Source organism: Cebidichthys violaceus, unplaced genomic scaffold (genome assembly GCF_023349555.1).
Source record: "Cebidichthys violaceus isolate CVI_PGR_0920_01 unplaced genomic scaffold, fCebVio1.0.p SCAF_22, whole genome shotgun sequence".
NCBI classification, from domain to species: Eukaryota; Metazoa; Chordata; class Actinopteri; order Perciformes; family Stichaeidae; genus Cebidichthys; species Cebidichthys violaceus.
In genome coordinates, this window is record NW_027176395.1 from 8,934,941 (window position 1) to 8,948,914 (window position 13,974).

General features: G+C 39.6%; 1 protein-coding gene across 1 annotated transcript in view; it reads right to left on the reverse strand.

Moving 5' to 3' along the window:
- The window catches only part of ankrd6a (ankyrin repeat domain 6a), a 58,621-nt gene that overhangs the window by 21,360 nt on the left and 23,287 nt on the right, over nt 1-13,974 (reverse strand). The window contains exons 2-6 of the mRNA XM_068718145.1: nt 3,149-3,204; nt 2,833-3,001; nt 2,596-2,694; nt 619-717; nt 311-409 (exon numbers count right to left, since the gene is read on the reverse strand). Of these exons, the coding sequence (XP_068574246.1) occupies nt 311-409; nt 619-717; nt 2,596-2,694; nt 2,833-2,982 (447 nt within the window). The 5' untranslated portion in view covers nt 2,983-3,001; nt 3,149-3,204. The remainder of the gene's footprint in view (nt 1-310; nt 410-618; nt 718-2,595; nt 2,695-2,832; nt 3,002-3,148; nt 3,205-13,974) is intronic.

Below are 13,974 nucleotides of genomic sequence, written 5' to 3' on the forward strand. Positions count from 1 at the left end.
GATCTCAATTCTTTCCAAATAAATGTCTCAATAACTTTGTCTCCTATTTCTATTTTCCCTGTAATTACAACCACATTGACAAAGTTTTCACTAGAAATTAAAATGTGTCCTGTATGAAACATAATTGAATCTATGCCTTTCGCACTCACAGGCAAAACCAAACATACCATATCAGTGAAACCACGCGAGTTTCCATGAGTTTCTCTGGTGTACGCTCTTGCTGAAGTGTGAGAGATTTTCTCAATGGTTTGTGTCATGCGGGCTTAAAGATGCCTCGCAATATCATATTGATAACACTGACATATTGTACCTGGTTCCTCTCTGTCACGGAGCACAGAGAACCCAGCAGGATCTTCACCAGGGTCAGGTTGTCGTAGCGAGCAGCCACATGCAAACAGCTGTCACCCATCTGGAACCAAAATACAGTTCTCAGTGATAGTAGTTTAGTTTATCACGATACTAATATCAGTGATGCACCAAGTGCGTTGTGAAACTATTCCTCACTGTTCAGCAGTCCACAGTACAAGATCTCAATAGAGTCAGAGTGAAGGGTCTCCTACTTCTTTAATCATGTCTCTGAGGAGAGCACAGTGCATTGTGGGATGCCTGAGGACTCACATCGTTCTTGGTGTCTGGTGTGGATCCTCCCAGCAGCAGGAGGCGAGCCGTCTGAGCATGTGCGTTTTGACAGGCCAGGTGGAGTGCTGTGTTTCCTGCCTGAATCAACATACTACAGTTACTACTGAGTAAACATATAGTGGGCTTTCATTTTAGATTGTTAGGGAGGATAGTGTGGTTCACCACAACTCTGAGAGAAAAAAACAACCAGAGATTCTGATGCTGTCTAAGAGTTTGACAAAACAGTCCACATTATGGGATGCGGTATTTGGCAGGTCATTTGGGTCCACAGAGCCATTCTTGTCACATTTAAAATGCAGATGCAAGCAACTATATAATATGCACTTTAAAGGGGACACATCATGCTCATTTTCAGATTCATTCTTGTACCTTGGGTTTCCACAGGAACATAATTACATGCTTCAATATTAAAAAAAACATAATTTTGTTCATATGGTCTGTCTAAATATACCTGTATTCACCGTCTTGTCTGAAATGCTCCATTTAAGCGCCTGTCTCTTTAAGACCCCACCTGAAAAAGCCCAGTCTGCTCTGATTGGTCAGCGTGTCAACTCCACTGAGTTTAGCGCCACCTCTACCGGTGACTGTATAGTGGTGACAACCTTATAGAAGTCCTGACAACTTGTTTAAAAAGGCACAGTTTTTGAATATTTAGTTTTAATCGAAAAATGACATGGAAATCTAACTTTCTTCAATTAGCGGCTTTACGTTAGTGACAGTTTGAGGTGGAATTACATGAAGTTTTGTGAAGGCATGGCGTAGGGGGTTGGGGGGGTTACAGTTCCACAACCGGACAAAAACACATTTGCTGCTAACATAACATATTCTAATTAAATTCATCTTTGTGGATTCTTAAGTCAAACTAAATAATCAGAAATGTGTTTTAAATTTCAGTATTAATATACTTATCCTGAAAATGGTATTCTGTTTTACTAACAAAGAACCTAGACTGAGATAAAGCCTCATTTAAATTTGCAACTACAAACCAAATGAAGACTGAGAGTGAAATATAGTTCTCATTACTAAGAATCCATTTTTTTCCAACGGAGTTCAGTCCTTTGGCTTTATTTGATGTTCTGTTGTGGTGTATTTATATTAGAATAATAAAAATTACTCAGTCAACAGTACAGCAAAGCATAAATGTATTTCAATCAAAATCCTTTGTGCAGCAGTGTAAAGTACGGAAGCCCTGAGAGGTAATTGAGAAAAAAACGTGATCCACTTTCTAAGTCTGATCAAATTTTGTTTCTTCCCTGTGTTTATGACTTCATAGCAGTTGAAAACAGATTTTGCCAGGTTAGTCTTTCTCAGTTCCATCAAAACAATGTCATCTGTGAAACTGTTAATACTCATTTTGGCCACAAGAGGCAGAAGTTCTAGATGTATGAGTTTTGATTTCTTCATTCTAAACACAACGTACATATATTGTGTTTCAGCAAGTTATGTAAATTAAAACTCACCTGAAAGAAAACATGACTGCTTTTAGTCCTAATTAGAACATGGGGCAGGGTTACAATTCAGCTTATTGTGGCCGAAATGAGTATTACAACAACACTTTGAAACACTTTTTTTTCACCTTTTTTCACAGATAATTTCACCCAATTTTTACATCATAAACACCGGAGAGAAAACAATTTAGATCAGATTTAGAATGGATCAATCTCGGGGTCTCTGTAGTAATGCGAACATATGCAATAGATAAAATAATATTAGCTCTGGTACAATGAGACAGAAAACAATGTCTTTTGTCTCATTGTCTTCATTTATGTTCTATGAAACACTTTATAATATTTTTTATAGCAACTCAATCAGCTGTAGAAGGTTACAAGTACAAGATGTGGATGAAAGTCTCAGAGATGTGTTCTATAAATTTAATGTTGCCAGATTTAAAGTGCATTATTGTTGTTGATGTTGTTGTTATTGTTGTTGTTGTTGTTGTTATCATTATCATTCTACCTTGTTCCTGATGTGTACATCTGCTCCGGACTTGACCAGCAGTTTGACGCAGTAAGAGAATCCGTGCCAAGACACCTCATGCAGCGCAGTGTTGCCATCCTCAAACACAAAGGGGACAAAGTATTCCCATCACAAACTGTTACCATTTCATCAACCACGCAAATTGAGAACGTATGAATGAATGTTCCACCAGGTGTGTGAACAACTTCTGACATGTACGCCGAGTCTACCACTTACTCTGCCCTGCAGGTCCACAGCACAGCCTCCCTGAATCAGAGCAGCCATGGCGTTACTGTTCCCCGCCATGGCAGCTCGGTGCAGGGCCGTCAGGTGACCGGGGCCCTGGCATGATAGTGGAGCCACATGGACCGCTGCCTGTTCACTCATCACACACTACGTACCTGTTCTGTACATGTGTGAATGCATAAACAGTATTTTACAACAGATACATGTATGTCACCCAATCATTACAATATTAATTTTAGTTGAATAAGAAAAAACATCACCACTGTTTCTACGACATTATCAGTAATATTTTCCTGTTCCTACTCACCTTCAGATGAATGACGTCAATCCCGCAGTGCTCAGGCAGAATGGATCTGGCACTTCCTGTTGTCACAAAAGTAAAAATGTTTGAATTCCACTGAAACGGGCCAAGGAGTGTGAACCAACAAGACTGCAAAGCTCAGGAGACTGGTGCTCCTGTGGGTGCTTTGACCGTATGCGCCAGAGAAAAAGTAAAGTTCATTTCATAATGTTGTCAGACGCTTATAATAACAATCTGAACCTGGCAGTGGCAAAAACAAGAACTTTTAGTGGACGCGACGTTACACGGATGCTACGCAATTGTCCTTGCACGTCATTTAGCAGCTGCGGGTTACAGCATTCTCCCTGTATACCTCCATATCAGTGATTCTAAACTGGTGGGTCGCGACCCACTAACTAACAAGCTAAAAACAGAATCATAGTTGCAGTGCAGTTTAAGAAATAAAATACAGTAGTAGTAAAATGCAGAAATTGATTAATATCCTTGAATGTGGTTCAATCAAAGGCAGCAGCAAACAGAAAAGTCTTCAGTCTGGATTTAAAGGAGCTGAGGGTCTCTGCAGACCTGCAGCTTTCTGGGACTTTGTTCCAGATATGTGGAGCAGAAAAACTGAATGCTGCTTCTCCATGTTTAGTTCTGACTCTGGGAACAGAAAGTAGACCGGTCCCAGACGACCTAAGGGGTCGGGATGGTTCATAGGGTAGCAGCAGATCAGAGATGTATTTTGGCCCTAAACCATTTAGTGCTTTATAAACCAACAGCAGGATTTTAAAGTCAATTCTTTGATGGACAGGAAGCCACTGCAAAGACCTAATAGACACCCATTTCACAGTATAGAAGAACACCCGCAAAGTTTGTTTTAATATGCTAATTAGCGAAACGCAAGTATGACACCGACTACATGAGATATGGGTTTTCTTTGATTGAGGACAAAAGAGGGCAAAAACCTCAGTGTGTTTTGTGCAGCGAGGTTCTGGCACAAGAAAGCATGAAGCCGTCAAAACTGAAGCGGCATTTGTTGGTGGTCATTTTGCATTACAAATGGACGAATCTACAGACATAACAAACATAACAAACAAAGCAGTTTTACTCTTTTACGTGAAACGTGTGGGACAGAGACTTACAGGAACAATTTCTCTGCACAAGAGAGCTCCCTACTACTACGACTGCAGAGGACATTTTCAGCTCAGGTTCAAACTGCACCATCTTTTCATTAAATACATTTGAGAAGTTGAACATTTGGGTCACGACTTGTCATTAAGGGGTCATGGTGGGTCCCGCAGCCAGACCAGTTGAGAACCACTGCTTTATGTAGACCAATTTCAATTTTGTTTGTCTCCATTAGTCCCTTTGACACAAAAAAATGGGAAAAAAACATGAAAAATACCGAAGTTACCCTTTACGGCTCAGGTTAGAATCAGGTACAAGTTATGGGATGATGGTTAAGGTTAAGTAAGGGGCTAAGGAATGCGTTATGTCAATGAAGACAGAGGGGGCATGTGTGTCGGAGAATTACGTAAGTACTGCCAAAAATATTTAATCAACAGACTGGATCCACCTAACTGGTTTCTACTCAAGTGTACAGCACGATAAACTTAGTTGTAGGACTTGTATATGGACATTTCCCCAACTTTAGGGCAATGCAACAGGGCAATGATCCTAAACATGTAGAAAAACTCACTTGTATACAGTCCAGGCTAAAATAAAACTTCATGAAAATTCATGAAATTGAAATGGGATTTTCTGTTTGTATGCACATGTTTGGCATTTATCCTGTCCAATTTTCATTTCAATGTAATAATTGGTCATAATATAATAATTACTGCAAGACTGAATAATCAATATGTTGATTTAAAGGAGTTATAATCAATATTTTTATTAAAAAAAATAGATCACAGGACTACTACATATGTAAAAGGTGTTGCTCATAGTGACGGACCCATAAAGATTTATCACTATCAAGCGTTAGAGCGTTTTAGCCTCTTTAAGATCATTATTTCGGTTTTACAGCCGATAACTTTACTGTCTTGGTTAAGTCTCTCATCAACCTGCTTTCCAGCATCTGTTTTCAGGAAAAAATGCTCTGATCAACATACTGTGCTCTACCTGCTTACCAACAAACCCTAGACAGACACAGTAAGAGACAAGCTGGTGAACATAATGGAGCATTTAGCAGCTGAAGACACATATACTTCTTTAGGAGTTGGTGAAGAACAAAAACAGAGCGAAAAGAGTATTGGACATCACCAAGTGAACACAAACACAAGTCCAAAGGAATGCTAATTTTGCTAATGTGCTCACCATAACATAATAAGGTACTAGGACTGGGCCGGTATACAGGTTTTAATTTTCCATATGATATGAATTTTTCATACACCGTCATATAGCCTAAATAACTGCTGACACTCTTCAACAGGAAGCAAATGATATTGTTCACCGCCAAGAGTGCCATGGTCGGAGCATGTAGTGAGAGGGACCCCTACATTATGGTTATAACTTTATAATACAACAATTAATAACCCACAACTAAGGCTCTTTAACAGGGCAACACCACGGCACACAACAGTTTGTGACACAAACTATTTGTAACACTAATAATTGTACATTTATAAAATTTCACCGCCGAACAGCATGCTGGGTACAGCTCGGTAGCTAGCCGTTAGCATAACAGTCTGCTAACTGCTGGGAGAGGCTGCATCGAATAACTCAAAGAACAGAAAAGAGCAATGCAGGAGGAGCAAAGAGAGACCGGAGATGCACCAATAGAGTCTGTGCTCAAGAGAGGAGCTGTGTCTGCTGTTTGGAAGTGTTTTGGTTTTTAAAAATCCGACGTTTTGCGAGTTTGGAGCCACTGTTGATGTCGCTGGTGGTAACACGAGCAACTTACATCACCTCATCAGAAAACGTGAGTTATTGTCATGTGTGTAATAGATGCATATCTGAAATGTACACCTTGAAAACTGCAAACCTATCTACGTCATATTTTTATGTTTGTTAAATTATCAGTAGCGATAACTAAATGATATGCTTATTATACATATTACAAACAAAAACACTTTAAAAACTCAAAAAAAAAGTAAATTTTTTTTTTTGTTGCTTTTTCGGGTATTTTGGCAGTAGGAGCTGGCTCAAATTGTGGCAGCGGCAGCTAGTAGAGGCACTTCCTGTGGCAAGCTCAGCTGCCGCGGCAAGTTGTGGCAGCTGCCATGACTTGCCGCGGCAGCTGCCACTGTTTGGGAGAGGTGCCGCGGCAGTTAAGCCTTTATTTTTCGTTATTTGACAATATGTGACAATACATTAAGGTCCTTGAAGGTATAACTGTTGGTAGTTGTAATTGGTTTAGTACAAAAATGCCGATTTGTAAACTAAGCTAATATAGGCTAACGTCAGTTGGTACTTGTTGCCCGTGGCAACGATAAACACTTTCAGTCAGCGGACTGAAAAAATGCAAATTGTAAATATGGATAAGATGCATTGTGTTTACAATAATGACAACCCATATCACCTATTGACTTGGATATGTGTATATATACTGTCTATATATATATATAGACAGTATATGTGCCACAACTTCTTGCGACAGTTTCCACTGTTTGTGGTAGCTGCCGCAACTTGTTGCGACAGTTTTCACAGTTTGTTGGAGCTGCCACTACTTGCTGTGGCAGCTGCCACAGTTTGGGAGAGGTGCTGCGGCAGTTTAGCCTTTATTTTTCGTTATTTGACAATATGTGAAAATACATTAAGGTCCTTTTAAGCCTGAGCGTCCCCCACTTGGGGGACGTAGTACATAAAAACTTAGAGAGTTTTGTGTTAAAAGTAACTGGCAGAGAACCCACGAAGAACGAATATAATGATGTTATAGTTCTGCAGAAACCTCAGCGTCCTGGGAACAACATGAACTAGGTCACTTCTACATGAGACAAACACATCTCCCATCAGCCAAGCAAACAAATAACAACATATCATAAATCATAACTCGATATGACTGGAAAAGACCGGAGAAAACAGCTGCTACTGTCCGTTAGCAACGTGCTACCTACGAACATGCAGCATGAGAAAGCATGTCCGCTTGACGGAGATTACGGACATATCTTCCATTTCTCTCTCCGGTAAACCATCGCAGAGATATTCAGCTTCGAACACAAAAAGTCACACAGCTTTCATCGAATATTGTACTCACTTTTGGTCGAATCTCAGCGAAAAAATGAAATATCTCCGTACTTCCACTGCTTGGTATGTGCAGCTGCATGTGCTCCGTGTGAATCCGTTCGATTCGTGTCTCTCCGACACTCCTCGGCTTCTTGGGAGGGTTGGAAGCTCAGCAAATTAGATTTCAGATCTGCCATCAGATGGGACGTTTATCATTCCCATTGGCTAATAGTGCTGTCAATCATCTAGCTTTCAATCCACGCAATTCTATTGGCTTTTACGGTTCGAAGGAGGTCTCAATGGTGAAAATCGGAGAAAGGGGGACTGAGATACAGCCCTAAACAGAGAGAGTGGGCTGAATCTGGAGCAGTATGTGACCATAAAATGACCATAAAAAGGGCTTAGAAAGAGCTTAAAACACAAAAAAGCCCAATCTTCTGTCTTTTGATTCATTGAACATCAGGAGTGATAAACAGAAGTGATGTAGAGTGTTTTTTAATTAAAAAAATATTTTTTTATTCAAATATTGGAATATTTAATCAGTTTTTCAATTTTATATGCTCTATATTTTATAAATGTTTCACTGTATCTATGTATAAATGTGTATAGAGAGCCTTTATCAGTTGTTATGAGAGCTGGGAATATTTTAAATCTTGGATTTCCATAATTTCCAAAAAACAATATCCTGAAATTGCTGTTTTTCCAGGGCGAGCTTTAGAATTTTCCAAGTTGTGCTGTGTTCCATCCTTATCTTATGTTAACCTGTAACATGTATACTGATATTTCCATGACTTTTCACATCTCAAAAATATATTAAAAAAAAAATATATATATATATATATATATTTATTTATTTATTTTTTTTTAAATTTAATTATACACTCAATTAGGTATTTCTTATCTTTTTTCGAGCTGAGGCCTGAAAATAGGCCTCGTTTTTAAAAGTTAAAAGGTATGACTGTTGGTCATTGTAATTGGTTTAATAAAAAAAAATACGATTTGTAATAGTATCGCTACTCGTTTCTATTAAGCTAATATAGGCTAACGTCAGTTGGTACTTGTTGCCCATGGCAACGATAAACACTGTCAGTCTGCGGACTGAAGAAATGCAAATTGCAAATATGGAAAAGATGCATTGTATTGTTTACAATAATGACAACCCATATCACCTATTGACTTGGATATGTATATATATATATATAAACTATAATAAAAATATGTAAACTATATAAACTACAGGTAGTGTCAGATTTTAAATATTTAGGAATTTTTATTGATTCTAATCTCTCTTTTAATAAAAAGCAGGTAAAACATGTGACAAAGGTCTTAAAATGTAATCTCATGAATTTCAGATATATAAGAAACAGTCTAACCATGCAGGCTACGAAACTGTATTTTAATGCGATGATTGTCCCCCATCTGACCTACTGCTCAACCAGCTGGGCACAAGCCAGCAGCACAACATTAACATCTATTCATATTCTCCATAAACAAGCTCTAAAAATCCAGAAGTCACCATCACTACAATATCCTCATCAAACACCATATCTTGAGTTGGGAGAACCTCATTAAATTCACTGATGTGTGTCTGGTTTTTAAAATTTTACATGGTATGGCCCTGCCTCCGCTTAGTGATTTTATTAAACAAAGCGCTCAAAGCAGCAGACTCACTAGATCTGCTTCAAGAGGTGATTGTGTCATTTCACATAGGTCAAGCTCTTTTAGCAAATCTACATTCTCTGTGAAGGCAGCTCACTCATGGAATACTCTGCCACCACATATATGCACACAAAACATGTACAAAACATTCAAACATAGCCTTAAGGAATGGCTTGTTGCCAATCAGGTGTGCAAGCATTGATGTACTGTCTGTCCTGCCTGCTTGTTTTGCCTATATGTGCATTTGTCTTGTTCACTGTTGCTATTTTTGATGTGTATGTTATGTGCCTCAGTGTTATATATGTGCTTGTACTGTAGGTGGGTTTGTTCTGCCTGACGCATGCTGCAGCCTGTTATGTGTGCTCTGCTCTAGTGTTGTACACTTTGCTTTTGCTTATATGTGTATTGGTTTTGTCTTTATGTTACTGTCTATCTATGAATTTTAATTCCATTTTTATTTGAAATTTTGTAATTTTTAGGCAGCCTTCAAATATCTGGCCGGGGACAGCAGATGAAAACTAGCCTCTCTGGCTAACTCTGGCTCACTTACAGTTTTACTGTTGATTGGTGTGCATTGTCCCTGCAAAATAAATAAACAAATAAAACAAATAAATGTACGTTAGGACAAGGACTTCAAAGTTAATGGCAAGAAGCCACCCCAACATATGTTTTTTGACTTAATTTTATTTCATCTCATTAAAGCTCCATAGCATGACCTAAACTGTATACTGTTTTCCAAAATATGTATTGTTCATGTGGTGTTGTAGTTTACAAAATAGTGACTGCTCCAGTTTTCTGCACCCAGGAATAGTACATATTGAAGACAAGTGTTATTGACCCATTAGGCCACAAGAGGGAGTACACCTTTAAGTGAGCACTTCTGTCAGGTGTGAACAAGTGCAGGGCACATATATATTTTTTAATTATCACCACAGGTATAGAGATGTTTTCCTCTGTTTGTTTTTCGAAATTATATTTTTCTGAATTGATAAATCCATTGTGCAATGAAATTCGTAAGCATAGACAGGACAAACAGAGTACCAACAAGTACCAACTGACGTTAGCCTATATTAGCTTAATAAAAACAAGTAGCGATACTATTACAAATCGTAATTTTTTTATTAAACCAATTACAACAACCAACAGTCATACCTTTAAGGACCTTAATGTATTGTCACATATTGTCAAATAACGAAAAATAAAGGCTAAACTGCCGCGGCACCTCTCTCAAACTGTGGCAGCTCCAACAAACTGTGAAAACTGTTGCAACAACAAGCTGCGGCAGCTGCCACAAACAGTGGAAACTGTCGCAACAAATTGTGGCACATAAACTGTCTATATATATATATATATATATATATATATATATATATATATATAAACATATCCAAGTCAATAGGTGATATGGGTTGTCATTATTGTAAACAACACAATGCATCTTATCCATATTTAGGGCCCGAGCACCGACAATGTCGGGCCGCGAGGTCCCTATTGAAACTGTAGGAGTTATTATTAGGGCCCGAGCACCGACAACGTCGGGCCGCGAGGTCCCTATTGAAACTGTAGGAGTTATTAGGGCCCGAGCACCGACAACATCGGGCCGCGAGGTCCCTATTGAAACTGTAGGAATTATTATTATTATTATTATTAGGGCCCGAGCACCGACGAAGTCGGGCGAAGGCCCTATTGTAATTCAAAGAATTATTATTAAGGCCCGAGTACCGACGAAGTCGGGCGAAGGCCCTATTGTAATTCAAAGAATTATTATTAGGGCCCGAGCCACCGACAACGTCGGGCCAGCGAAGGCCCTATTGAAATTCTAAGGGGTATTATTATTAGGGCCCGAGCCACCGACAACGTCGGGCCAGCAAAGGCCCTATTGAAATTGTATGGGTTATTATTATGATTTTTATTTTTACACTTTGGGGGCATTTTTGGGATACTTGCCATGCATGAAAACTCACCAAATTTTGCAGACTTGTCAGGTCTGGCGAAAATAGCCATTTGACATAGGTTGCCTATTTCAGTGTAAAAAAATGGCTCTCTAGCGCCACCTACAAGTCGGACCGGCGACGCCCCTCGGCCAGTATGTCCGATTTACTTGAAATTCGACACACATGTCCAGATCCACTAGCTCTAAAAAAAGCCTCTCAGATCCCTAAGGTCCGCCTCCCAAATTTTCCGCCATCTTGAATTTTGTGAAAAACACATTTTTGAGAACTGCTCCTACACACTTGGTCCGATTGCTACCAAATTTTCTGTGGATCATTATTGGATCAAGATCACATGAAGTTATCAAAAGCTTGTTGATATCTTAAAGCGTTAAGAAGATACGGACCAATGAACTTCTTGGGGCGTGGCTTGTTTTTCAATACACATAACTTCTCAGCCGTGTATCCTAAAATCACCAAATTTGCAGTATTTGTGCATATTGCATGGTGGAACGTACCCTGCAATTTTCATTCCATTCAACCCATAGGGGGCGCTACAGTATTTCACTCAATTTCAGTTTTTTGGTGATTTTTCACGTTTTCAGCCTTTGTATTTGAGCGAACTCCTCCTAGAGAATTCATGCGATCGACTTCAAATTTGGTCAGGATGCTCTTAAGACCTTTGTGATGAAAAGTTATCAAAAGCTAGAGTTTTCATCAAAGAACCTTGACGTGGCGGGGCGGCCATTTTGCCTCATTGGCCTGGAAAAAAGAAGTTGTTATAACTCCAAGGTACATTATTCAATCTGCACGAAATTTCTTATGCATGATGCTACTTCAACTCTTAGTACATTTCAATTGAAAAATTTTCAATAACTCATAGTGCCACCTACTGGCAAAAGGAAATGTCATATTTTATACTTTTATTTACTCCTCCTAGCCAGTTCACCAGATCAGTCTGAAATTTTGTAAAGATAGTCTTAACACGTTGATGATGCACCATCATGAATATTGGGAGTTTTCGTTGAACGCTGTTGCCGCGGCAACGCATCATTCGCCATGAAAAAGTAGGCTGATGGATCAGTGGCTTGCGATGCTCAAAAACTCATGGAACTTTATACATGTGTTATAGGTAATGGGAGGACATATTTTATATGGGTGTTTGGCTTGGCCGTTTTAAATTGCCTCCATAGTGCCCCCTACAATATTTCAAAAGAGCAGCCCCAGCGCTACGTTTGAGGTACCTGTATGAAACTTGGTAGGATTATGTACCTCAGAGAGACTTACAAATAAGTCTCTTGGGACCATGCTCTAAACCGTACCGAAAGTCGGCCATTTTGATTTTTGTGTCATTTTTCAATGGATTTAGGCTCATTTCTAGTCGCTATACTTTAACGAACTCCTCCTAAGCACTTTGTCGGATCCACTTGAAATTTGGTCGGTACAGTCTCAAGACCTTTGTGTTTAAAAGTTATCAAAAGCTTTACGTTTGACGGAATGGCTTAGCCGTAGCGGGCGGCTACTTTACGTGATTCCCCACCAAAGAAGCTGATGTAACTCAGCCGGACTTGTTCCAAACGCTCCTAAACTTCCCATGCTTGATAACACTCATGGCCTGAGGATGTCTACAAGCTAATTTTCACTAATACTCACAGCGCCACCTGCTGGCCAAAGTAATTCTGCGTTTTTTGACAACTGGCATCCGATTTACATGACTTTTACACAATGTCATCTACAGTTGTTATAGAGCAACATAATACATGTTTGTGCATGCTCTGTAGCACCACACAGCGGATACAGGATGCTGTGGACTATTTGCATTGCATCATTTCCTGCATCACGCGGTCCAAGCTGAAAAAAAGCATCGGACTCCGACGCGCGTTGTCCGACTGTCGCAGACGATCTCAGCTGCATACGTTGGAGTCCCGCCGGCACCCCCGACGTGCGGGAGGAGGCGAGGGCCCGTTCATCGCTGCTTGCAGCTTTAATTTTTATTCTGATTTTTATTTTTCCACTTTGGGCGCATATTTGGAGTATTTGCCATACCCCAAAACTCACCAAATTTTGCAGACTTGTCAGGTCTGGTGAAAATAGCCATCTGACACAAGTTGTATATTTCGGTGTAAAAAAATGGCTCTCTAGCGCCCCCTCGAAGTTGGACCGGCAACGCCCCTCGGCCAGTATGTCCGATTTACTTGAAATTCGACACACATGTCAAGATCCACTAGCTCTAAAAAAAGTCTCTCAGACCCCTAAGGTCCGCCTCACAAAATTTTCCGCCATCTTGAATTTTGTGAAAAACACATTTTTGAGAACTCCTCCTACACACTTGGTCCGATTGCTACCAAATTTTCTGTGGATCATTATTGGATCAAGATCACATGAAGTTATCAAACGCTTGTTGATATCTTAAAGCGTTAAGAAGATACGGACCAATGAACTTCTTGGGGCGTGGCTTGTTTTTCAATACACATAACTTCTCAGCCGTGTATCCTAAAATCACCAAATTTGCAGTATTTGTGCAGATTGCATGGTGGAACATACCCTGCAATTTTCATTCCATTCAACCCATAGGGGGCGCTACAGTATTTCACTCAATTTCAGTTTTTTGGTGATTTTTCGCGTTTTCAGCCTTTGTATTTGAACAAACTCCTCCTAGAGAATTCATGCGATCGACTTCAAATTTGGTCAGGATGCTCTTAAGACCTTTGTGATGAAAAGTTATCAAAAGCTAGAGTTTTCATCAAAGAACCTTGACGTGGCGGGGCGGCCATTTTGCCTCATTGGCCGGGAAAAAAGAAGTTGTTATAACTCCAAGGTACATTATTCAATCTGCACGAAATTTCTTATGCATGATGCTACTTCAACTCTTAGTACATTTCAATTGAAAAATTTTCAATAACTCATAGTGCCACCTACTGGCAAAAGGAAATGTCATATTTTATACTTTTATTTACTCCTCCTAGCCAGTTCACCAGATCAGTCTGAAATTGTATAAAGATAGTTTTAACATGTTGATGATGCACCGTCATGAATATTGGGAGTTTTCGTTGAACGCTGTTGCCGCGGCAACGCATCATTCGCCATGAAAAA